Genomic DNA, 23,869 nt, shown 5'->3' on the forward strand with positions numbered 1-23,869 from the left:
GATGCATTGGCCAATCAGAAATAAGACTCGGCGATGAAGCAGTTCACAAAATATTGTGCTTTTGTCGCTGATGAGAACGGGATCTAAAGTCGTTGGTCCTCTAGTCCGGCATTTTGTTCGCGTCCGTCTCAAACAAATAAAAGCAAAGGGGTAAAAAAAAAGGAAAAACAATATGTGCGGAGCTGTGATAAATTGGTAAGAGGCTGATGGAATAACAAAAGGCTGTCTAGAATTGAAGGCATCGACAATTGAAGGGGAAAGTTGACAAAAGTGTCGCGATAACCAAGTTAGCCAATGAGAGGTATTTTTTTTCGACTGAACGATAGTGTTTTCCCCCTCGCGATTGATAATTCATCGTTTCGTAGCGACGTGTTTGATTGACTAATATTGTTTCTATGAGTATTTGGGGTGTTACGGGAATCGTTTGATAGTGGGCCTCATGAATGAGTGTAAATAGATGCTTTGGATTTTGAGGAAATTGAGTGATTGATTTTCACGAGGGAAAAATGGACGGTAATAGTGAGCAGTCCAGTATGCCGCCCCAGGAGACACCGGCTAATTCGGAGCAGGAACACTCCGAAGAGCCTATGGAGGAGTCCGACGAGTATGGGTATGAGAACGAGGAGTACAGGCCTTTCGTGCCACGGGGTCGAGGTGGCTTTAGGTGAATGCATTAATAATTGGGGAAATGAGGGGATTTGATTTTTGATATCCTGGGATTGGCAGAGTGAAATCGAGAGAATTTTTGTTCATTTTTTGAAGGGCTTGGGAAGGTTTGACAATATATTTACTCTTTTTAAGTTGGATAATTTGATCAGAAGATATTGAAGATTGAGTATCATTTTCACTGGCATTATCACTCGTTTGAAACAGCAATTTTTTCTTGTTAAGTACTTATTAGAATACTCGGAGGTTTTCAAAGTTTGAAAATAAACTCAAACTCATCCACATTATGATATGTAGTAACCCTTCAATCTCTTTCATTTAAAACAAAATTACATGGTGTGAATTGTCAATCATTCAAGATTGAAGAACGTGGTCTCATTAATTAATGAGGCCACATTCATCTAAATGGCATAAACTTTACAAATATCCTTCAAGTTTTGCTGCAGACTTGAAAATATTCTCAAAAAACGATACCTCATTGGTAACTCTGTCCCGGACGATATAAAAAATTTAAAAAATCCCCCATGTCCCCATGAAAAAATCTCTCGAGTGTACACTAATGTAACGTTCAAGTTCCCATGACAGAGGTTTCGACTATGGCATGCGTGGAGGTGGTCCGCCGAGATTCAGGGGTCGAGGATTTGGCCCACGGGGTCCAATGTATAGAGGCGCCAACAATGGCTATCCTTACGAGGGCCCACCGAGGCCTAATTGCCCTCCACCTTCAGGACCAAGGTTCAGGGGACCTCCACCGTTCGACCCAAGCTGGGGACCCATGGGACCTCCAAACATGATGGGGCCACCTAACCTGATGGGACCACCAGGAATGGTAAGATTGTCCCCTGTGCTTATGCACTTCGAATTGCATCTGGCTTTGTATTTCATTACCGTCGAGAAATTTCTATCCCTAATTTGGGTGACATCATTAAACCAAACAATTCTTGATTTTCGGTAATGAGAGGATGGGAGGATCTAAAAATTTGAAACAGAATGGCTTCGAGGCCGAAACGATATTATCTGTAACGCGAAGATCTGATTTCAGCCCCCACCGCATATGATGAACGGACCCATGGGCCAGGGCAGCCATTATGGCCCTCCAGGGATGGGCCCACCCAACATGAACAGCGTAAGAAGCTTTTCCAATTTTCATTGTCAAAAATTGAAACAAATGAAAGAAATTTAGAATCTTTTCCCTACATTTGAGGATTATATTCCTATTAAGTCATCAATTGATTGAATTATTGAGTTATTCATTTATTTATTAATTTATCAGGATATGTACTGCAGTGAAAAAAAATACTGGCGATATATATAATTTTTGATTATGTAATGTGTAAATTTTTTAACTGATGGAAATGGATAATGTAGGAATATTTTCTCTACATTCTGATGATATTTCTCTAAAATTGTTGATGTGTCTGCAGATTCCAGGTCAGCAAAATCAATCTCAACAGAATCAACAGCAACCGAGTAACATTCCAGGTCTGGATTTAAATGGCGAGGTATGGGTGGAAACCAAGACACCTGATGGCAAGTCTTATTTTTACAATATTCGATCTAGAGAAACAACGTGGACCAAGCCAGAGGGACCTAATGTCAAAGTTATGGTCCAAGATCAGGTAAATATTTATGTCCACCCTTTTTGCAGTAAAAAATGACAAAACTGAACTTAAACTGTTCCATAACTTTCAAATATATTTTTTATTTTGTGTGTTAACGATTATTTCGAAGAAAAAATACTCATGACATTTCATTCCTCTCGTAGAAGTAAAGTAAAATTTTTATTGAACAATTACGCTGAACTATCTCTGCAATAAATCATTTGCAAGTCCCGATATCACCTAAAACTGCTCCGAAAACCTAAGTCATTCCCTGCACGTCCCAGAAGCCGCAAAATGTTCTAACCCAATTGAAATTCGTAGCTGGAGCAATTGGTGCACAGTGCAGCAAAGCAGCCAGGTCGTGACCCAACGTCATCAGGCCCTCAAGCGCAATCCCAGCCCCAGCAAACGCCTGTCTCCGAGAACCGCGTGGCACAGCCCTCAGAGCAAACATCGCCACCAGAGGCCTCAAGTACGACGACAGCTCCCCCAGGAACAGGTCCCCCACCTTTGCTAACAGAGGCCCCAGAGGTGCTACCAACGCAGCCTCAACCAACTCCAGAGGTAGTTCCCAATGGCGCTGTTCCAGTGTCCACTCCCTCAGTGACGACAACCCCCACAGCCCCCACAAACATGCTACAGCCTCCCCCAAATATGGTGCCTATGCAGCATCGCATGCCGAATCAGTATGGAGCCCCAATGTCAGCGCCGTTTGGTGCAACTCCCTTTGGCATGCCCCCACCAGGCTTCCAGCCATTTGGAGGATATGGGCCCCCTCAAACCGGCTGGGGAATGCCCCAGATGCCCCACGGAGTGATAACCCCACAGACTCCAACAGAAGATCCAGCGATTCTCGCTCAAATTGACGCTGAACTGGTATCAGCAGCAGTTGTCTGGACAGAACACCGAGCACCCGATGGTAGATCGTACTACTACAACAGTAAAGCTGGTGAGTCTGTGTGGGAGAAGCCTCAGACCCTGAAGGACTTCGAAGCTGCGAAGAATGCCATAAGGCAGAAAGCAGAAGAAGCCACTGTGGTGACTAACAATGCAACCGCTGGTGGCAGCATTGACACTAACAAGGGTGATAAGCAGCCAGAAGGGGCCAATGATACCAAAGAAATCGTAAAGGAGGGAGAGGCCAAGGTAAAGAAAGAAGAGACTGTCAAGGAGAACAAACCTCTGGACAAATCTCGACCCATATCCAGCACTCCTGTCCCAGGGACTCCCTGGTGCGTCGTTTGGACTGGGGACGGAAGGGTATTCTTTTATAATCCTTCATCCAGGATTTCTGTGTGGGAGAGACCCGATGATCTTCTGGGGCGGCCCGATGTCGAGAAAATGGTGACCACTGTGCCAGAGGCTCTTGGGGGGCAGAAACATAGTAGGGTCGAGGAGAGCAGTGACACTAGTGATGATGACCAACCTATACCTGCTAAAAAACCGAGGCAGGAGGAATCTAAAGGTTTTTAGCTGTTTTATTAATTCGTTATGGAGAAGTCTCCTCATTCAAATGAAGTCAAGAGGTTTTAATTTTTCATTTTTGTCCTGAAGCACCAGGTGTTATTGCAAAGGAGATACAAGAGGAGGAGGATGAGGGTGACGAAGATGAGGAAAAAACAGAGAAGAAGACCATCGACATTGGGAAAGAGGCTGCAATTGAAGCTGAAGTACGAGCTGCTCGAGAACGAGCTATTGTACCACTTGAGACGAGAATCAAATCTTTCAGGGATATGCTTGCTGAGAAAGATGTAAGGTTTATTTTTAAGGGATAAAATTGTTTGAGTTTTCGCACTCAATTATTCTGTTGAAATTGTATGGTAGGTCTCGGCATTCAGCACATGGGAGAAAGAACTCCATAAAATAGTCTTCGATCCGAGATATCTTTTGCTGACATCCAAGGAGCGTAAACAAGTGTTCGAGAAGTATGTGAAGGAACGGGCTGAAGAGGAGAGGAGGGAAAAGAGGAATAAGATGAAGGAGAGGAAGGACCAGTTCCAGAAACTTCTGGAGGAGGCTAATCTTCATGGAAAGTACGTATTCGAGAAGTTAAATTTTTGTTTCAAAATGTTACTTTTTGTAAATTCTTCGCTGAATATTTTCTCCTTTTCTGGCCTCGCTAGTGGACACATCGTTTAAAATTATAAAAAGTTTAAGACACGATTCAAATATAAAAAAAATCTGCTTGCAGATCGTCATTCAGCGACTTTGCACAGAAGCATGGACGCGACGAACGTTTCAAGAATGTTGAAAAAATGCGTGAACGAGAATCTCTGTTCAACGAGTACATCTTAGAAGTGAGAAAACGAGAGAAAGAGGAGAAAACAGCGAAAAGGGAGCAGGTACGTGAAACCCCCACATCCTAATTAATTATTCTTCTCCCTATTCTCATACTCTAAAGTTTTTTTCGAGGAAATGCACGAAGAGAATTTCCTCAGAAAAATTCTAGTGTCGTTGAGTTAAATTTCTGATTGTCATTGCGTTAATTTTATATGAATAATACTAGATTAGATATGGAATTTTCCCTTGCTGGCAATTTTGTATCCCTTTCCAATGCCAACACCAGAATTTTCCTGATGAATTTCTCTCCATGTACAACAGATCATCCGGTCACCTAACAAAATGCCCACCATCCCCTGACGAAAAAAAAAGAAGTGTATTAATTAAGTTATTATAAGAAAACATCAATACAAAATGAAAGTGTGCTGATAATTTCCATTATTTCCAGGATATGAATAATAATTCTTTCAGGTGCCATAGGTACGTTATTATTTTGTTAAAATTGTCAGATTTTTCACGCAAACGAATTGATTTAATGGACCCAAGCGGACAATAAAACTAGGCAGAATTTTTAAATTACTCTCTTCCAATTGACGCCTTGAGCCTCAGGTGCCACTGATAAGCACCACTCAGTGCACATTTACTGCCACAAATAACAGACGTTAGTTGGGAGAAGTAAAGTGAAATTTTGACATTGTAAATTAGTCGATAAAGTAAAAAGAAAAACAAACAAAAAAAAAAAAGAAAAACAAAATGCTAGTATTGACGGTTCGTTTATGTACTCATGTGTTTCTGAACTCTCCACTTCAGTCAGGAGGCAGGGCAGGACAGGTTCCGTATGTGGATTGGCTTCTGAAGCTGGTTGGTGGCATTGGATGATGTCATCTTATCCATCCCCACCTACACTGCGCGGCACACTGTTGGCACATCCTCGCGCGCCGCATTCTTAACTCCAAACCAGAGTCATGAGAATGAACGAAAACTCGGTATTTGTATATTAATCGTAATCCTCGTTACTTCAAAGAAATGACAAAAAAAAAAAGAGAGAACAAGCAATTTTGTTTCCCCGTTTTGAAAGACTTGAGAAAAATAAAGACTGTTTTATTCACGAATTATATGATTTTCGAATGAGGTAAATGAGGTAGCGATATCATTCATAAAAGATTAAAATTGTCGGTTAAGAGATTCCATTCGTTACAATGAAATAAATGTAACAAAAGAATGACTAAGAAATACTTAATCACTCTTGATTACAAAGGGGGCACTTTGTGAATGATAAACCTCTTGAAGAACAAATGTGCCAACATCCGGAACACGATATTGTTCCAACTGATTTGAATTATCTCAAATTTTATGTACAAATGTGTCAAACGCGATGAAGTCCTCCACTTTGAAGCACAATCTTACAATGGTTCATTATTAGTTTATAACTCTGTTAGGATCGTGCTTTTCAAATGCACACAACGCTTCATAATTAATCCACTAATGACTATTTGATTTTCAGCTGGAACCACTGATTCGAATGTTCGAACGAGAAATGAGACTATCTGAATTTCCGCTAATTGAAAACATTCGATCCGAGCAATAAAGTGCTCGTTTTATTTCGTTAATCGATTAGCGGTGACTCAGGGAGTACGTTTAATCATTTTTTTTTTCAGCATGTAATCGGTGTCATTATTTTTTTCAGGGGAATTAATGTTCATTGGTGATTTTAGACGGGTTTTTTATCGATTGGATTGTCCAGTTTTTTATCGAATAAAATTCCTAATGAGTTGACAAATTGTTGAATTTATGATGCAATTATATCACGAATGGATAATAATTAACGATAATTATTACAATATCTAAATATTTTGCAAGACCTGGACCATCCACTGAAGCAAAACGCGTTTGAATGATTTAAAGAGCATTGTCAAGTGCATGTGTAACTCGATAATTCTTAAATTTAGTGGACCAATGTAATTTGATAATTATTAAGGAAAGCCTCAGGAAACGACAGGATCAGGTGAATTTTAATGACGGTTATCACCGTTTCAGGTGAAAAAGGATTTCTTTACGATGCTGAGGGAGCACAAGGACATCGACAGACATTCGCACTGGAGTGACTGCAAGAAGCGGCTCGAGAGTGACTGGAGATATCGTCTCGTTGACTCGGCGACAACCAGAGAGGATTGGTTTCGGGATTATGTGCGTGTATTGAAGGACGAGAGGAAGAGGGAGAAGGAGAGAGATAAGGAGAAGGATCATCGTCACAGGGACAAGGATCATCACAAGTCGGACAAGAAGGATAAGGAGAGGAAGGAGGAGAGAAAGGAGAGGAAAGAGAAGGAGAAGGACAAGGAGAAAAAAAGGAGAAGTAATAACTCGACAGAGGAGAATGGCAAAGAGAGCAAAAAGGAGGTGGAGAAGGAGAGCGGAGAGATTGAGGAGGCGGAGGATAAATTGTTTAAGAAGGAAAATGACGTAAGTTTCCTTTTTAGTTTTATAGAATATGTTATTTTCATTCTCTCGTTTGCATGGACTGAAATTAATTAATGACTCGACATAGAAGCCTACGCGTTTATTGAAGTCAATTATTCATTTTGAATTATTTGCCCTTTTTTAGTTGAACGTAATGCCAACAAAATTATCTTTGTTGCCATGAAAATATTGATATTGTAGTTATTGATTTAGTCTATATGATTTTGTTGAGTAAATCTTTGAAATGAATTTCTTATTTTCGACGTGTCCAAATGAAAAACTCAAGCTCTCAGGTCACGAATTAATAGCCTCACCGAATTACTTGCGTAACCGTTTCCATTGACATTTTGAGGACGATATCGTTACAGAATTACGAAAATGATGAGCACTCGGACTCTGAGGAGGACCGTGAAAAAGCCAAACGCGACAGAGAGAGAAGGGCTGAAGCTAGCCTTCGTGAGAGAGAGCGCGAAGTGCAACGGACACTTGCGACACATCTGCGTGATAGGGATAAGGAGAGACAGCATCATCGACATACGGAGGCTGTGCAACATTTCAGTGCATTACTCGCTGACTTGGTAAGCATCGATATGTTTAGGGAGATTTTATTGATTTTTTTTCTCGAGTAAATTGGGAACAACTTCTCATTCTGTGCAAAAAGCAAACCGAAATATTAAAGCTCATTCAATTGCAAAAATATTATGGAAAAACATGGAATGAGGAAAGAGATCACGTCATTTATGATTAACAATATTTGTTTATGCAGTGCTAACGAAACAAATCGAGAGGATAGCAATCAGTTGTATTTTTTTTCAATTATCCAGGTGAGGAACGGAGATTTAGCTTGGCGCGAGGCAAAACGCCAACTCCGAAAAGATCATCGTTGGGAATTAGCCGAGAGTCTCGATCGAGAGGAGAAAGAGCGACTATTCAACGAACATATCGAACAACTGGGAAGGAAAAAACGGGATAAATTTCGTGAACTATTGGATGAAGTTGGTGCATCAACTGAGCTAACTGTCTCTTGGAAAGACATAAAGAAACAATTGAAAGACGATCTGAGATACACAAAATTCTCGTCGAGCGACAGAAAGTGTGAGAAAGAATTCAAGGAGTACATCAAAGACAAACTCGTTGCAGCTAAAGCTGACTTTCGTGAACTTCTCCAGGAAACAAAACTTATAACTGATAAGACGTACAAAAAAGTGCAGGAGAATAGTGCGTCACTGGTCGAGATTGAGGATATACTGAGGAAGGACAGGAGATTTTTGGTACTCGAGGCAGCGGCACACGAGCGCACGCGATTGCTCATGGGTTACCTCGAGGAATTGGCACGCAGAGGCCCACCTCCACCACCCACTGCATCAGAACCATCTCGCAGACCCACAACAAAGTGAGTGAAGCCTCGAGCTCAACCGTATATTTATAATTTTCACTTTTCACAATTATTTTTTTTTCATGCTTTATTACAGTTAATTGGACGTGCAATACGTTATATTCACAACCCCGCAGAAATCACTACTGGGAATGTAAGTGTTGAAAATAAATTGAATACTGCTGCAGTTCCACTGATGTTCAGCAGGTCCATTGTCATGTGTAATTCTAGGGTTCAATAAAAAAAATTTGAAAATAGACGAAAGTTTAATTTGTGATTTATTACATTTTTTATTCGGCCATCAGATGATTAATTAACTCCTGGCTGATTGTCCAATGTGCCTCACAGCCAGTGGTCCCTTTTTGCACGTCAATCCAATCGGTAAATTGTTCGAAAAATAAATTTAAAAAACGTAAATTTTGGCCGAATGGCTGTCACAGATCCTTAAATTCTCTGCTTGACCCTTCCATATGTTTATTTGATGGCGTGAGTGTGTCAAGAACTCATAGTGTTTAGTTTCGTTTTATATCAACATCCTGTTGTAATAAACGAACAATTTTGCATAGAACAAGGTAAATTCTTTTCTGTGGGTTTCAAACATTCTCCCAAATATTCCACATCTGGCAATGAAAAATCCAAACTCTCGTCTTGGATTCAGATAAAAAGGGTCATTTAAACATAATACGAGATTGAATCTCCATTTTTCAACATTTTTCCATCAAAGAACCTGAACGCTCGTAAAATTGAGGAATTTTTTCTAACGGTAGAGCTGCCTTGAACAGTCCAGAAAAGTCAGAAATTTTAAAGAATTTCCTGGAATTTTCCAGTGTTAAAATTCTCTGAATACTTTTATTTTCTAGGATTTACATAAAAAAAAATATTTTTACAAGGCAATCAAATGGATGTCTGTCATGAAATAATGTTCCTGCAATAATCTTCATCTAATATAAATTCCATGTAACAACTCCATGGGGCCCAATTGTTATCTATCCCCTGGCCGATTCATTCCCCCTGCAGAAGAGCAGAAACGAGTCACTTTGTCCGGACGAGCAGAAAACCTTGGATGAAATTTTTACATCTCCCCTTAGCAAGGTTGTCCCTCTGAATTTTACGACGACCGTTACCACGATACAGTGGTCAAGACAGGGGCGTGAGAGGCGAGCCAACGCAGATCCGGGATAAGGACAGGATATTATAATTTTGTATTCACTATCGGTGTCATGTTTTTCAACATTTCAAGATACCACTTCACGCCTAATTTTATCGTGTCCTAGGTATTTAACAGCTTTCTTCCGTTGTATCTCAGTGTAGGGTCAACAGGCGTGACCCGGCATTGGTGAATGTAACGAGACAACGTAACGGTAGTTGCACACATTGTATCGAGTGTAACTGTCCAGTATTTGGACGAGGAAAAGGCGGAGTATTGCTTCTTACGGATGAAATCACCCGATAGCATGCAATGCAAATTCACTTTTGGTAATGTTCGTTGTGCATTCCATCGTAAAGAGGCCAAATCAACTGTAATTCTTTTCATTTTTCATTCAATTATATTTATTCAATCTCAAGTAGAGTTGTTTTTCTTTCTAATTAGCCTAGACAGACATTAATTAATGAATGGGTTCCGGAGTTAAGTGACGTAAAATGGAGTTTTCTGAACGATGAATATCTCGCTAAGGGGATTACGTAATTTGAATAAATCAGAGAAGTGGAGAAGTTAATTTGTAAAGAGGGAAGACAACAACCTGAACTATAGCTTAAAAAATTTGTTCATTTTCTAGTGGTCAAACATTATCGATAATTCAAGATAATTCGGAATAATTTAATAATTTATTTGTCAGGGGTGAGCGTTGCTATTTCGAATGCACCTCACGCCCTTAGTAAGGGGTAGGGCAAGATGGCGACGCCCCACTTAGTATTTTCAGATATTTTTTAGAACTACTTATGGACTTCGTGAGCACCTGGAATTAATTCATCCGGTTCCTTTATAGCCAGCAAATTTTCTGAAACATCTGCCATATTTTTGCATATCTTCTCAGCTGAGAATGGACACCACAAAGTTTATAGTCCACCTCCAGTGTTTTTTTTTTCACCGAAAGTCCTCTTAATCTGAAAATCGTTGACTCTCTGGACATATGTATCTGTCTCACGAACACGTATCCAGGGATTAATTAATCCCCGACCTCCCTGTGCTACGAAGAAACCCATCCGCACAACTAAAGTGAAAGGTGAACAAAAAATTCAAAGTGGGTGACCTCGACAAGGTCTCGCGGTCTAAAAACACCCCAAAAAAGAAGGACTAGTCGATAAAAAGATAAGAACAATGGTGAAGGGTCCAGTGCGTCGGTGAATGAACTCAGTCCTGAGGCGTCTCGAAATACTCCTGTGGATAGTTGGGGGCTATTGTGATTCAACCACTCGCTAATTTTTAATGATTACACTTCTATTCCAGGCAACTGTAAATTCATCAAAAATTCCTCCTGATGAGTGTTTTTCTTCTCGAATGATTGTCCTGCTGAGTTCCATGAGGGCAGTGTATCCACATCCTGGTTTTCAACATTTCTGAAAATTATTTATCGATTTAAGAACCATCTGAATCCACTCCACCCGGTTTTCCATAAGGAGAATAAATTTTTCAATCCACCTTCCATATTTTTCCATACCCTCTCGGTTGAAAATTCACGTAGCAAACTTTCGCCTGCCTTTCAGGATTTTTTTCCTCATTCCAGGTTGTTTTAATTTCGAAATCGTTCGCTCTCTAAACAACTATCAATCGCACAAATAAGTACTCCGGACCAATTAATCTCCAGCTTCCATGTGCTAAGAAAACCCATCGCACCCACAACCAAAGTGAAAGGCGAATAAAAAATCCAAAGTGGGTGACCTCGACAAGGTCTCGGAGTCTAAAAACACCCCAAAAAAGAAGGAATACCGAACAAAAAAAAAAAAAGATAAAAACAATGGCAAAGGGTTCAGCGCGTGGGTGAATGAACTCAGTTCTGAGTTGTCTCGAAATACCCCAGTGGATAAAGGTAGTAGGGGCTCAGACACGCGACAATAAAATACTTTTTTAAGGCATTGGCGAGCCCCCACTTGGGACTTGTTGGAGAACGAGTGGGGGTGGCTGTCCCCTCCAGACCCACTACTGGGGCCTCTTGGGTGTCTTGTTAGCTGTTGTTGGCCTCGGAATGCCTCTTGCAATGTGCCTCTCGCCCTCTCCGTCTTACTACCGAGTGAAAGTAGGATTTTGCTTTCTACCTATCGTTTGTACTCGCCAGTGACAAATATGTTGCGGTACTGAATTCAGTAAAATGAACGCTCTTTATCCTGTTTATCCCAGGATTGCAGTGTTATTTTGAGGCTTTTTTTTTATTTCCATAATCTGTGGTACTCTATGAAATTAGAAATAAGTGGCAAAATAAGTGCACCATGGAGTGAAAATTATTATCTAAGAGCTTTTTCGTGTTTTTTTTTTTTAATCAAAGTTTATCACGCCTCGGGGCTAGGCTTGTACTAGCACAAGGCTGAAAACTGGGCTGTGAATAATGAGGAAATTTTTATCCCCTTCCGACGTCAGTGTCGCAAGATTTCTTCTTGTTGGATTTCTTCTCGTTTTGACGTCTGTTGAAACTCGTCAAGATGGTGAGCTTTTTATTATTTTCCTTATTGGACTGCCAATTAATTATTTCAATTGCTCCATTTCATGTTCGAACTGTACCATCAAATTGTTCAATCGATTTTTTTTCTCTGGACCTTAGTGCAGTAATGTATGAATTAAACAATCAAATCCCAAGGCTGAAAAGTAGTGAACGACAATCAGAGAGATTTGTGGGGTCTCTTCCGGAGAAAGAGGAGATTTCGGATGAAAATGTGACATAACGCGGATATTAATTGTCCAGAGATCTAGTCTAGTTTTACAACGAGATATCGTACGAACTGGGTTACACGAAGGCCAGTTGAAAAGAGAGTGGCATACTGATGTTAATTTGCAAAGCTTGATTTCCTAACACACCTGCAGTGAATGTATTATTATTCGAATTCTACGCGATGTTGAAAATTATTGATTTAAATTTGTGATACACTTTCTGGTAATTTTCATTATAGTCTAATTATGTTGGAGTTTACAAAAAATTAAATCATTAGCAGTCCAGGAATTTATTGAGAAATCAATCACGTCTGTAACTTCTAATTTAATTGTATCCTACAATTTAATTGAATTTGATAGGAAAAACGGAATTTTGATATTTTTTTCTTCTGAATTGACTTCTCTATAAACTTTTAAGTATGTCCCACGCCCACAGGGTTTGTGTAACAGAACAGCTGGAGGCATAAAATGAGAACTGCAAAGTTCAATTCAATTTTTCGTCGTAAATTTATAGAAATTATTACTTGAAATTTAATAAAAATAAAATTCCTGACGACCCGGATAATGAAATTTCTTAATGAAAATGTTTTTAGAATTGTATTGAATTTTTGGGACAAACTGATTCACTGATTGATTTATTTTTTTCATCGTGCAACGAGAGAATATGGGGTCTGGTTTGGGTTTCAGAAATCAGGGGAAATTGGAGTAATCAGTACCCGACGAATTCGGTGTATCAGGCATCGATGGGGACCAATGCTCAGGGGGCTTCTTCGGGGGGAACAAGGCTGGAGCAGGGGGTTAACGCTGAGAGTTATGAGGAGGGTTTGAGGGATACTGCGAGTGAGGAAGTGGATTATGAGGAATATGAGGCCGAGAGTGCGCAGAGGGAGTCCAAGGAAATTCGGGAACCTCGCAATCAAAGGGCTTCTTCGGTGGAAATTAGTAAGGGAATTTGTAGGACTGGTGATTGCATTGGAGATTTTTATGTTGTACGAGCGGCCAATTTATGGGGCCAATTATAGAGAGGTGTGGCAAAAAGTTCGTTTAAAACCTTCAAAGCATAAACTGAACGAATGGAATTCATTAGTAATTACGTTTCTCAGTGGAACATTGGTCGCCTTCACAACGGAGATATTATTCTCCTACATGTTTCCGAATAGTTTAAAACTAACAATTATATTCACACCTTCAAAGTGGCAATTTCATTAATGTGTCGACTGAAAAATTCACAAATAACGCAAAAAGAGTCCGCTCTCTCACTAAAAATTGATAAAAAAAATTGCAGATGCTTTTGAAACCCTGAAGCAAATCTAGAATACTATAAATTTCCTCATCACTGCGGGCCCCATAAATTCAGGGCTGATTTTATGCTTCTGAAGGCTATACCGACCCTTTGCCCCCAACATTTCGTAATTTTTTTTTAATTGCTGAGCTCATAAAAATGCGAAAGAAGTCCCACATCCGAAGTTCAAATAATAAAAGCAGTACAAAAAGTTCGGTAGTCCCGAATGAAATTGAAAAAAATCTCCAACGATTTTCAACCCCCTGAAGCGAATCTGAAGTGCTGTTAATCTTCTCATCACTGGTCCCCATAAATTCAGCCAACAGACCTGATTTTTTGCTACAGAATGCAATAAAAACCCTTCGCCCTAACGTTTCGTCATTCATTAAATGGCAAAATTCTTAAAAACAGAATAGCCCCGCCCTCGAAATATTGACAGTAAATAAAATATACACTCCCAATAATTAAACAATAACATCGTTAATAAATTTTGGGTTGGGCAGAATTAAATGGTTAAGACTTTCAATATTGAAAGAGTTTTAATGGAAAAAAATTCTCGGAGCATTCTGAAAACCCTCGGGTGCGTCTAAAATGCTGTAAATTTTCTCATCACGGCGTTCCCCATAAATCCAGTAAACGAGAGTGATTTTATGCCTCCGAAGGCAGTAGAGAGCCTGTCGTCTCAATGTTTCATGATTTTTTGAACTGCAAAATTCACTGCAATAAGCCAAAAAGCCTCGCCCCAAAATTTTGACACTAATTAAAGATAACAGCTTAAATATTTAAATATAAAAACTACTGCAAATGGTTAATGGCATCGGATCAAATCCCTCATAAGTCCGATATTTGAAAGAGAAATTTTCAAACCTTTTCAAAAACTCTCAGGCGGACCTAAAATGCTGTAAATTTCCTCATCACCGGACTGCCTATAAATTCAGTGAACAGATTTTACGCTTCTGAAGGCAATAAAGACCCGTCACCCCAATATTTCGCCATTTCTAAAATTGCAAAAATCACACAAACCGCGAAAGTAGTCTAAAAAACTGACTAATTAAATAATTAAAAATACGTTATCTTTCTCAAAGATTCCAAGACAAAAGAGGAGAACTCGAGGGACAGCGGTGATTACTCTTACTATTACTATTACGACGATGACTACGATAACGCCACGAATTCACATCTTCCAGGTAAGAATCCCACGGTTTAGTTTTCATTATTGCGTAAATCCGGTTAACGTCATATTGGATTCATCATCATCCTCAGTAATGAGTGAGGATTCACATTGGTTTTCTCCAAGCCTTGATACGTCACAAAATTTTTCACCTACCACACTAGTCCGATGATTGAACAACTTCAAAATCACCTTGAACCGATTCTCAGACCCAGGAAACTGAATCATATGTCTATTTCGACATTCGAAAAATGTAACGATCTACTGGAAAGGTATCACTCGACGCCAATCGCCTCGGAAAGTTATTTTTTACATCGTTTGTATCTCCGTGTGGACACGTAATTACGATTAAATGTGTTATTAAATTGTTGATGATAGGAATATGTCGAGAAACTTCTGCTTCCGGTTGTAAGAGGAAACCCTTCTTCGGTCGATTAGCTCTCAGCTCACTCGAAAAACAGGTTCCCTAATAGTGAAATCGAAATTATTATACATTAGGCGGCACGGAAACAAAATAATCGTATGGAATTTGACTAGAGCGTGTAATTAAGGAGGAGTTTTTTTATGATTCAATAGTAAAGTGATAAAATGAGGGAAATGAACATTCCAGGAAAAATCTTTGTTACAGTTCTCACTCGAATATTCCAAGCTAACAGCTGTTTTTTAATGTCCATGTTTAATCTTAAGGAGATACAACTATTTTGCAAATACTGGCAATTCATTTCAATTTCCTGCCCTTATGATTCTCATGTAATCATTCAAATATTTTTCCATCACTCACGAGTTTCTTCAAATATTTTTGATGAAGATTTCTGAATTTAAAAGAGATCACAGACGTTTTCTTAGTATCACATGACACACTTTCTGTCAATTTCCTGTCCCTGAAAAAATCAAAATAATAATAATAATAAATAATGTTAACATATAGAATGAAAAAATGACAGAAAATGTAGAATATGGTTTAAGAAAATGGCCATAAAGTGAAGACATTAAAATCAAGAAGATAAATGGTAAAATTTGATATGTTCCTTGAATCGCGAGATAGTCATGAGAAACTGCGCATCGTTGAAAAAACCCATTGAAACCTCGTTATCCCTCTCCCCCAGAATACTCGGATTACACATCCGTCAATGAATCAAGCAGTGTGAATCCACCTGTGGATCGTAATTCATCCCACATAATAAATCCTCGAGTTGAAAGTGAAGAAACCGAGAGTGAAATGCCCAACAGTGATGAGAGAATTCTCATCGGTGAGGCGATTGTCTCAGTGGTAACGACCAAGAGTGTCGTCAACGGTACAATATCCATCCCCACGCCCTCCCCGATGACGACGGAGCAGATGGATGCGCCACTACTGGAATCCACGAGTTCTCGTCCCCCAGAGGCGCCCACGACCGAGGACTCGATAATAGTCGCTTCGGTCCAGACGAGCCGGAGTATCTCAGGTAAATAGCAATGAGAAATTAGTCACTCGTGACATTCGTCAAGGAAGTGGAGAAATCACACGCATATTCCCCAAGAAACTGTGAGCGTGCGCGTACACCGAAGGAAAATATTTACCGCGAGAAATTTTCGATAAAATTCTCCTATCGTTCTATAACAAAAATATCCTGAGTTATCGTTATCTGACTTCTCCCCCGAAATTTAATGAAAATTAACAGATGGTCTAATTTTAATCTAGGCCAGAGAAATATTTTATCCGTAAGAAAACTTAATGTCCCGCTAGAGTACGAATTACTGTCCCGGTCGAATAAAATTTAGCGAAAGTCACCTGAATTTTTCAAATCAAATTGAATAATCTTGCCATAACGGTTAATTGACCGGCATTTTCCATTGCATCGGCATCACCAGGAGCTCGCTTTCTTCCCTTCGACCTGAACGGGGAACCCCAGAAGCCCCTTAACACAACGAACGAAGGCACCCGGAAGTCCATAGAGTCAACGGAATCGATAATCGACAAGCTCGATCGCGTGCAGTCAGAGTTATCAAGTGGTTTCCTCACCGGTGGCTTTCGGAACGCGGGCAATGCTCTTCAGCTGGACGTCCTGAGCGAACAGCGACCCACGGCGCCGAGGAAGACCTTCACGACCACCGGGAAACCCCCCGTGATTAGTAAATTTGTCCCGAAGAGGTACAACGATCGAAAATCGCCGATAACTTCGACTGAGAGCATTGAAGTCCCCGAGGGTGATGATGAGGAGGTGACGCAGGGATCTATTCCAATTGCTAGACCGAAAGGTACACAACAGTAAAAAATTTATGAATTTCACATTTTTTTATACAAATTTTTAATACGAAAATGACAATTTTCCTATTCGAATTCTTCATTGTTAACAGATCTCAAACTTCAATAATTCGCTTGATGATCGCATCAATAATTAAAACTTGTGTTGATCCTCATTAAAAATTAAACTTCGACTATAGCTTATCAAAATTCCTATTCCAGTCTCCGAGATTTCCTCTTAATTATTATTCTACTCAGAGCAAACCTTGCATTAGCAATAAAAAATAATCAGTAAAACAATTAATAACGCCATTGAACCAGGTGCATTCAAGTGGCCATCATCCAGCAGGAGCAAGAGTTCGACAACAGAACCCAATCGTACACCACCGAAGGGAGTCGCTCCCAGATTAAAACCAGAGATCCAAGACATAACTGCCTTCCTCCCCCCAGGTTTTAAATTAAAAAAAGAGGACGAAACCACCGAGAAATCCATAATCAGCGATATCCTGGCCCGATCAAAGATCAATATCGCCTCGTTATTGCCATCTAATTATGAGCCAACAGAACGAATCAGTCGCGATGAAACAATGCACACCCCGAAGGAATCCATTCAGGAACTCTTCAGCAAATCCAATGTGGACATCAGTGCCTTCCTGCCGCCGGGGTATAATAAACAAGTGAAGGGGGAGGAGAAGAAGCCAACGAGCACGACTACTGCCTCGCCGATTCAGAAGACTCTTCAGGAGCTCTTCGCGAAATCCAGTCCAGATATATCCTCGTTATTGCCTGCGGGATATGGAGATCGAGAAGGAGATAATGAAACGAAGGCCGTGATAGCAACGACTGAGGGGAGCACAACGGCTGAGGGAACCAGCAAGGCCCCTGGAGGAGTGAAACTTGTGTTCCCCAGCAGACCCGGGGGGCGGAAGGCTGTGCAGAAGGCGGTCACGCCGATCAGCCGGGGAAATGATGCCCCTACGGCGATTACTCCGAAAATTCAGAAGGGATGGCCGACGAGGTAAGTCCAGTAGTTTAATTATTCACTGAGGTATTTATGGAGTCATCAGAAAAGATAAAAAAAGTGAAGACCTGGATGATTCTTCATAAATAATGAATCGGCGAAATAAAATTTATGTATATTGCTGACATAGCCATAATTCGATTTTGCATGCAATTGTCTAGAGCTACTACGGAATTCACTGGATGGCCAACACCATCAACGACTCCGATCTCCATTGAGAAGCTCCTAGAGGCAGCGAGAACGGCGACTGTTAGCTCCGTAAACAGTTCAATGATTCCGATCACCAGTGAAGTCTCGACGACATCCTCCACGACGACCACAACCACCACTGTACGGCCTACAACCCCGGGCTACTGCACAGAGGAGTGCGAAGTTGCTGGGACCATTCGGATTATTGGAAATACCACTTGGGTGCCGGAGTTGTTTGATAGAAACACGAGAGAGTGGCAGGAGCTAGCGAATCTCGTTGAGAAAGAGGTATGATCGATCAGTCATGAAAATAAATCCGAATCTTTTGAAATTGATGAGTTAATGTCAGTTTCATATTAGTAATGAACGAGACAGTTAATTCCGAATTTATCACGTTTATTCCTCTATCCTGCACTCTTTAATTCCTTCAGATCAATCTCGTCTACATAAAGTCCGCAATACTTCGAAAATGGTACAAGAACGTGCGGATCGATGCCTTCAGTCCAGGTAGCATTTTAGTCGACTACTTCGTCGAACTCCAGGATCTCACCCAACGAATCAACACACAAGAGCTGCGGGTGTTGTTCCATGACTCTCTGAGGACCTACAACGCGCATAAATGGAACGAAACGAGAACTACGCGGGCCCCACTGAGACTGGGAGACTTCCTGATCGACCCCAAATCCACTGACTTCGTTGTTATCCCTAAAATTAATTTGCCGCAGCACGTCGAGAAGGATGACAGACTGATACCCCAGTGGGCCATTGCCATCATCGTTATTGGAGTTGGAGGACTTGTGTTCATCATCATCTTCGGTGTTTCTGTGGTACGTTTTAAATGGCTTTATCTTGAACCTAATGAGTTCAAAATGACCAAGTATAGCCTCACATATTTTCCCTGTTTAATAAATGTTTATTTATATCGGGAATGAGAGGTTTTAGAATAAAATGTCATAGAACATTTTTTCTAGAGTATTAAATTTCTAGTAAAACATGTCTTATGACATTTTTATGTGGAACCAGTCCTAAAGGAGGTAACGTGGCATTTAACAAGACGCGTGAAATCTGTTTTTCACTTTACTCTTAAAATGACCAACTCAATTATGCATTAATTATCAGCTGGTGAACCGCCAGAATGCGACGAAGTTGAGGCCTTCAGTTTCCGGCATGTATACTGAAGAAGCAGCCAAGAACATCATTCACGCGAGTCAAGCAGCCACTTCCCATAGGTCATCCCATGACTACCCTAAATCAGAAATTTCTACCATATGGAACGACACGGATGCATGGAGAGAAAAATCATTCGAGTCCAACTCCAATAAGGTAAAATCACTCGTCAAGGACGAACGAAAGTTAATCGACGGGTCCTGTACAAAATTTTAGTGAATTTTTTCCCATTAATGTATAAGCTATTCTGTGACCTATTGAAAACCTTAATGATGTAATTGAAATCCTATTTTATCAGATTTTGGTCGATGGAATGCTCCAGGACGAGAAGAAATACGACAGTTGGAGATCTGAATGGAATGGCTATTACTACCAGCCCTCTCAATCGAGCAGTAAATTTCAGGGATACGAGGGCAGTGCCTACTCCCGACATCCTCCAGACTACGACACAAATTTCTGACAGAACAAGACTAAACTTATTAAAAACCCTGTTTAAAAATAATTTTGTTCATAAATTACTTACAGTATCAGTCCCTCATCCTGTACCTTTCGTCCAGTGAACGTGGACAATTGCTATCAACTCTTGGAGATATATGTCTGAAGAACACTCAACACTTTGCGGTATAAAAAGGATTGTCTGTGTGCTGGTTTGCAGATGTACAGATGATCCTGAGGGATCTCGTAGAATTCTCCGACACCAGGATCTGCTGATTTCGGCGTCACAAATTGAAGGGGGAATTTCAGGGCTGTCACTGGGGTGGGTTTTGTCTCACTGAAACTCACTATCTTCATTTTGTACTTTTCTAACATCTCCAGGAAGTCTTCGTGCAGTTTTAGCAGTTTTGGACATTCTGAAAAGTGTTGGCTGAGTTATTAAAGTTGAAGGAGAAGTCTTCATAGTGAGATTTTCATAAAAATATATTTTTTCAAGAAAATTTAATCATCTTTCAGATCAAAGATATTTCCCAGGAATAAATCCTCGACTTCATCATTATTCTCATTGCATAATGAGATTTCATCACTCATTGATCATTCAGGAATTCTAATCCTACATTGAAAGTATGGAATTCCAGTAGAATGATTAAATTAATGTAATAATGTATCACCTTCTCTCAACTCTTGCACCTCAATGGAAGGCCAAACTAGCATCTGAGTGGTTCGTTTAAGTGCAGCAATGTGTGAGCCTCGATGTGGAGTACTGTAAAAAAATATGGCCTTTGTCTGTTTGCATAATTCATGGGGATCCCCTTTCTTCCACTCCTCCACCAGCATACGTTTGACTAATAGTCCGCCCATGGAGTGGCAAATCCAGACAACAGGGCGTTTTCCAACGCCAGCAACCAGTAATTTCTTCGTGAACTCGTTACTCCTCTCGTCTAATGTGCTCCTGTTAAGAATAATAAACGTTTAAACATTTTTAAGAATCAAATGCCACTTGCTCTGCAGCTCATTCAACATCTCAAGTCTCATGGATAAATTTTCCTTTAGATTTGATTTCACATTTACCTCATACTTTCTATTGGACACGGTAAACTCCATAAAGACAAATTAGTATCATAATTAATTCCAATGACTCGAATGTGTGGTAAGTCTTCTGGTAACCAGTCTTTCGGCCAACACTCAGTTCTCGTTTTGAGGTCCAGCTCTCTCTGCTCGACACGGTAGTCGTCCCTGAAAATTTTTCACACCATTACCAATCTGCAAATTTAATCTCAATTAATCTGGTCATTCAATTCGGTTTCTCACTCTTTGCAAGTGAAGGGGCCACAGGCGCGGGAGTTCATAGACACTGGACAATCGTCGAGAACAATTTCGTAATCCTGACTAATTTGTTTCCATTCACGTAACTGCATGTCATGGGCGAGATCCTTTATGAATTCGTTTGGCTGGTCGCCAATTGCGAGATCCAGGGTTTCAGTCTCGAATGTCATTTGTGGATTTTCTGAAAAATGTGGGGAAATTTCCATTAACGCGGACGACTGAAAAAGGTGAATAGAAAGCTATTGAAATTTTCGTTATAGTAAATCCATTCGAAATGAAACCCTGATAAAGTTATAGAATTCCCCTTAAGACACAATAAGCCAGGATAAGCACTCCTTATAAATGTCTTAGTTCCTCACCAACATTAGTTGTGTCAAAATCAGGCGTTCGCTGTCTCCAAGAAACGAAAATACCCCCCAGCAGTCCGTGAATGAAAATAACATCCAATTCAGGCTTCGTGGAAGCTCGATGCATGGGATGCAGCAGATAAATTCTCTTATGAAACTTTTCATCGCCATGAAAATCGATGTCCAAATTCGCCAATGCTCTTGCGGCTGGTGCAGCGACCCTAACGTCCTCGTGTCTCGCCCACGAGGCGAGGACTCCAATCCACCCTGACATGTAAATATCATCGAGGTACTCACTGTGCAGCGACAAATTAGAAATGATTTTTGCCAGGAGGATCGACAGGTCGATGTTATTTGGGAATCGTTGCTGCACCTCCATCAGAACTGGAAGACCACCTGCTACAGCAATAGCTCGACTGAATTGTTCTATCGACGAGTGGTGATATATCGCCTGGATGCAGTTCTGGAGAAGCTGCTGGTCCCAGGAGGCACCTGAACCGGTGGAAATTCCAACGCTCGATAAATCGTGGTCCAGCACAAGTTCATCCTGAACGAAATTAATCAGAATCCAAATTAATGAAGAAGATAATTCACAAGTACTGTAACTAATGATTATTATCAATTGTTAATTTATTATTTGAATACGATATTTAATAGAAATAAAATAATTTATGTGCTCACACGATGAAATTCTTGAAAGGATCTCTTTAAAAATCTTGTTAAACACGTGTGATGATTCTCACAGAGTTTATCCATGTCCTGCAGGAGTTGGTGGAGTTCATCGATAATTTCATAAAGTTTCTTATTTATATGAGAGTAAGGTGGTTTCAGGAAGAATCTCAGGTCTGAATCAGCTATTCTAGCCAGACCCACTGCAGTCTTTGCGTCGAGCATCTGCGCTAATTGCTGATAATGCCAGTCTGTAATCCAATCAAGTCCCTCGAAATAGTATCGTTTATCTTCAAGACGTTGAAATCTCAGCAATTTTCATTCTAATTCTCAATTCTTTTGGAACACTGATTTAACGATCAAATCTCCATTTCAGTCCCCCCTTGTCAGAAGACAACAATTGTTCAGTCCCCCAAATACAATACCTTTCAAATGTTTGAGTGATCCCAAAGTATAAATAGCTCTGGATCTTTCATCTTTAAGTCCGTTCTTGGCAATATGTACAAGTCTAAACGCCAAACTCCTGTTCAACAATTTTCCCCATTTGGTAATAACCATGGAAAACGTCCATGGCTTTTCACTGATTGATGACTGAAGATCACTCTCATTCGTGTGAACAAATAGATCTGCAAACCAAGGAGATATTGAAGATGGCGATTGAGTAATTAAATATGGTAAACAATTAGATTGGGGGAAAATTGCTTTTACGTTGCTCATAGCCATCTTTCATTGCATTAACGACTTTTCTCGTGCTCTCGTGTTGTAAGTGAAGGTTGAAACAAATTGATCAATTAAATTTTAATTAGTGATGGTAGATAGGGCTTTGCAATAGCGTTATTGATTGAAAAACGATCCAGCTTGATCTACATATTAGTGACAAAGTGGTGAATGATTTTAGTACATACACACATCGGATGTGTGGGACTGCCAAAAAATGCATTTTCAGACTTTCAGGGTCATAATCGGTTGACATAACCTCGCAAATAGAAAGTTTAAATTCGTACGATGACAATGTTTTTGTTCTGAAGTAAAAATAGAAGAGACATTGCGATATGACAACCTTTGAACTTTGGATCGTCAAGGTAGATATACTGCGCCTGTTTTTGTTCCAATGTCAGGACATTAGTGGCCACCATAGACCTCAGCATCTCGGATATTTCTCGGAGTTGATACATGAACCAACATCCCCTTGAATAAGAGCATATGAAATAATACCGAGGTAAATTAAATTTCCTGAAATTTCGCTGATTGTTTGGAGGTTAAACTCACGTACCCGATGAACACAAAGCACGCAGACACGGATTTAACGTGGTCCACGTATCTCCTGGTACTCCATAATCCCATGCTGACAGTCTTGTGCCTCGAATTTGTCAATTCATTTTCACCTCCGTCAATTCAACGAAAATCTTTGAACACATCACGAACATGAAAACAATACGCGCGGTATATGCGTCTTCAAGATGTCAAATGCGGGATTAATTCGAATATCCCGCCATTTTTCGACGTCCTATTCAACGTTTCGATATAGTCATTTCCGATTTTCAAAATTTTTACAACTTCAACATTAACAATTGTGACTGTTCAGGTGTTTATATCGTAAACACCTGAAGTAATAATTAATTGGGATAAATGTGAACGTATTTAATAACTCAAATATGTTTGAAAACTAAAAAAAATACTGAAGATTTATTAAATAGTTTTCTGATCGTTTATTTTCACAAACATACATATTTTATTCAAATTTTATTGAATTAATAAAACGGTAGAGCAACGAAGTTCTTGAAATACGAAAAT

General features: G+C 40.0%; 2 protein-coding genes across 6 annotated transcripts; one reads left to right on the forward strand and one right to left on the reverse strand.

The window, feature by feature from the left end:
• Positions 1 to 82: 82 nt before the first annotated feature.
• LOC135168837 (uncharacterized) lies at positions 83 to 19,800 on the forward strand. Its single transcript, XM_064133458.1, has 32 exons — positions 83 to 664; positions 1,240 to 1,495; positions 1,709 to 1,792; positions 2,091 to 2,285; positions 2,589 to 3,732; positions 3,822 to 4,018; positions 4,092 to 4,300; positions 4,459 to 4,609; positions 6,585 to 7,010; positions 7,376 to 7,585; positions 7,832 to 8,400; positions 8,571 to 8,603; positions 8,823 to 8,868; positions 8,949 to 8,954; positions 9,400 to 9,532; positions 9,733 to 9,902; positions 10,832 to 10,837; positions 10,966 to 11,049; positions 11,190 to 11,358; positions 11,455 to 11,618; positions 12,279 to 12,330; positions 12,398 to 12,452; positions 12,663 to 12,681; positions 12,838 to 13,186; positions 14,612 to 14,713; positions 15,804 to 16,142; positions 16,549 to 16,935; positions 17,243 to 17,939; positions 18,104 to 18,419; positions 18,563 to 18,958; positions 19,251 to 19,454; positions 19,597 to 19,800. Exons 1-32 carry the CDS (start codon positions 507 to 509, stop codon positions 19,756 to 19,758), a joined length of 7,488 nt encoding a protein of 2,495 aa, XP_063989528.1. The 5' UTR covers positions 83 to 506; the 3' UTR covers positions 19,759 to 19,800.
• On the reverse strand, positions 5,116 to 23,554 carry LOC135159783 (protein SERAC1). 5 transcript variants are annotated; one of them, XM_064115835.1, is made up of 10 exons: positions 23,349 to 23,554; positions 23,136 to 23,263; positions 22,501 to 22,701; positions 22,088 to 22,326; positions 21,419 to 21,953; positions 21,045 to 21,240; positions 20,805 to 20,969; positions 20,405 to 20,685; positions 19,822 to 20,149; positions 5,116 to 10,941 (listed from the first exon to the last, which is right to left on the reverse strand). In XM_064115835.1, exons 1-9 carry the CDS (start codon positions 23,417 to 23,419, stop codon positions 19,875 to 19,877), a joined length of 2,091 nt encoding a protein of 696 aa, XP_063971905.1. In that variant the 5' UTR covers positions 23,420 to 23,554; the 3' UTR covers positions 5,116 to 10,941; positions 19,822 to 19,874. The 5 variants fall into 5 exon arrangements, with proteins under 5 accessions (XP_063971905.1, XP_063971893.1, XP_063971924.1 ...); XM_064115823.1 differs by lacking the exon at positions 5,116 to 10,941 and adding an exon at positions 13,807 to 15,578; XM_064115828.1 differs by lacking the exon at positions 5,116 to 10,941 and adding an exon at positions 19,613 to 19,754.
• Positions 23,555 to 23,869: the final 315 nt, after the last annotated feature.

The sequence above is a fragment of the Diachasmimorpha longicaudata genome, chromosome 1, assembly GCF_034640455.1.
Source record: "Diachasmimorpha longicaudata isolate KC_UGA_2023 chromosome 1, iyDiaLong2, whole genome shotgun sequence".
NCBI classification, from domain to species: Eukaryota; Metazoa; Arthropoda; class Insecta; order Hymenoptera; family Braconidae; genus Diachasmimorpha; species Diachasmimorpha longicaudata.

What these genes read in the sequence shown, in the direction of transcription:
- LOC135168837 (XM_064133458.1), top strand. Translation starts at nt 507, where the DNA reads ATGGACGGTAATAGTGAGCAGTCCAGTATGCCGCCCCAGGAGACACCG. An exon ending in CGGGGTCGAGGTGGCTTTAG is followed by an intron (nt 665 to 1,239) that starts GTGAATGCATTA and finishes GTAACGTTCAAG; the next exon opens with TTCCCATGACAGAGGTTTCG. An exon ending in TCGAGTCCAACTCCAATAAG is followed by an intron (nt 19,455 to 19,596) that starts GTAAAATCACTC and finishes CTATTTTATCAG; the next exon opens with ATTTTGGTCGATGGAATGCT.
- LOC135159783 (XM_064115835.1), bottom strand. Translation starts at nt 23,419, where the DNA reads ATGGGATTATGGAGTACCAGGAGATACGTGGACCACGTTAAATCCGTG. An exon ending in GCGTGCTTTGTGTTCATCGG is followed by an intron (nt 23,264 to 23,348) that starts GTACGTGAGTTT and finishes CTCTTATTCAAG; the next exon opens with GGGATGTTGGTTCATGTATC. An exon ending in ATCACTCAAACATTTGAAAG is followed by an intron (nt 22,327 to 22,500) that starts GTATTGTATTTG and finishes ATTGGATTACAG; the next exon opens with ACTGGCATTATCAGCAATTA.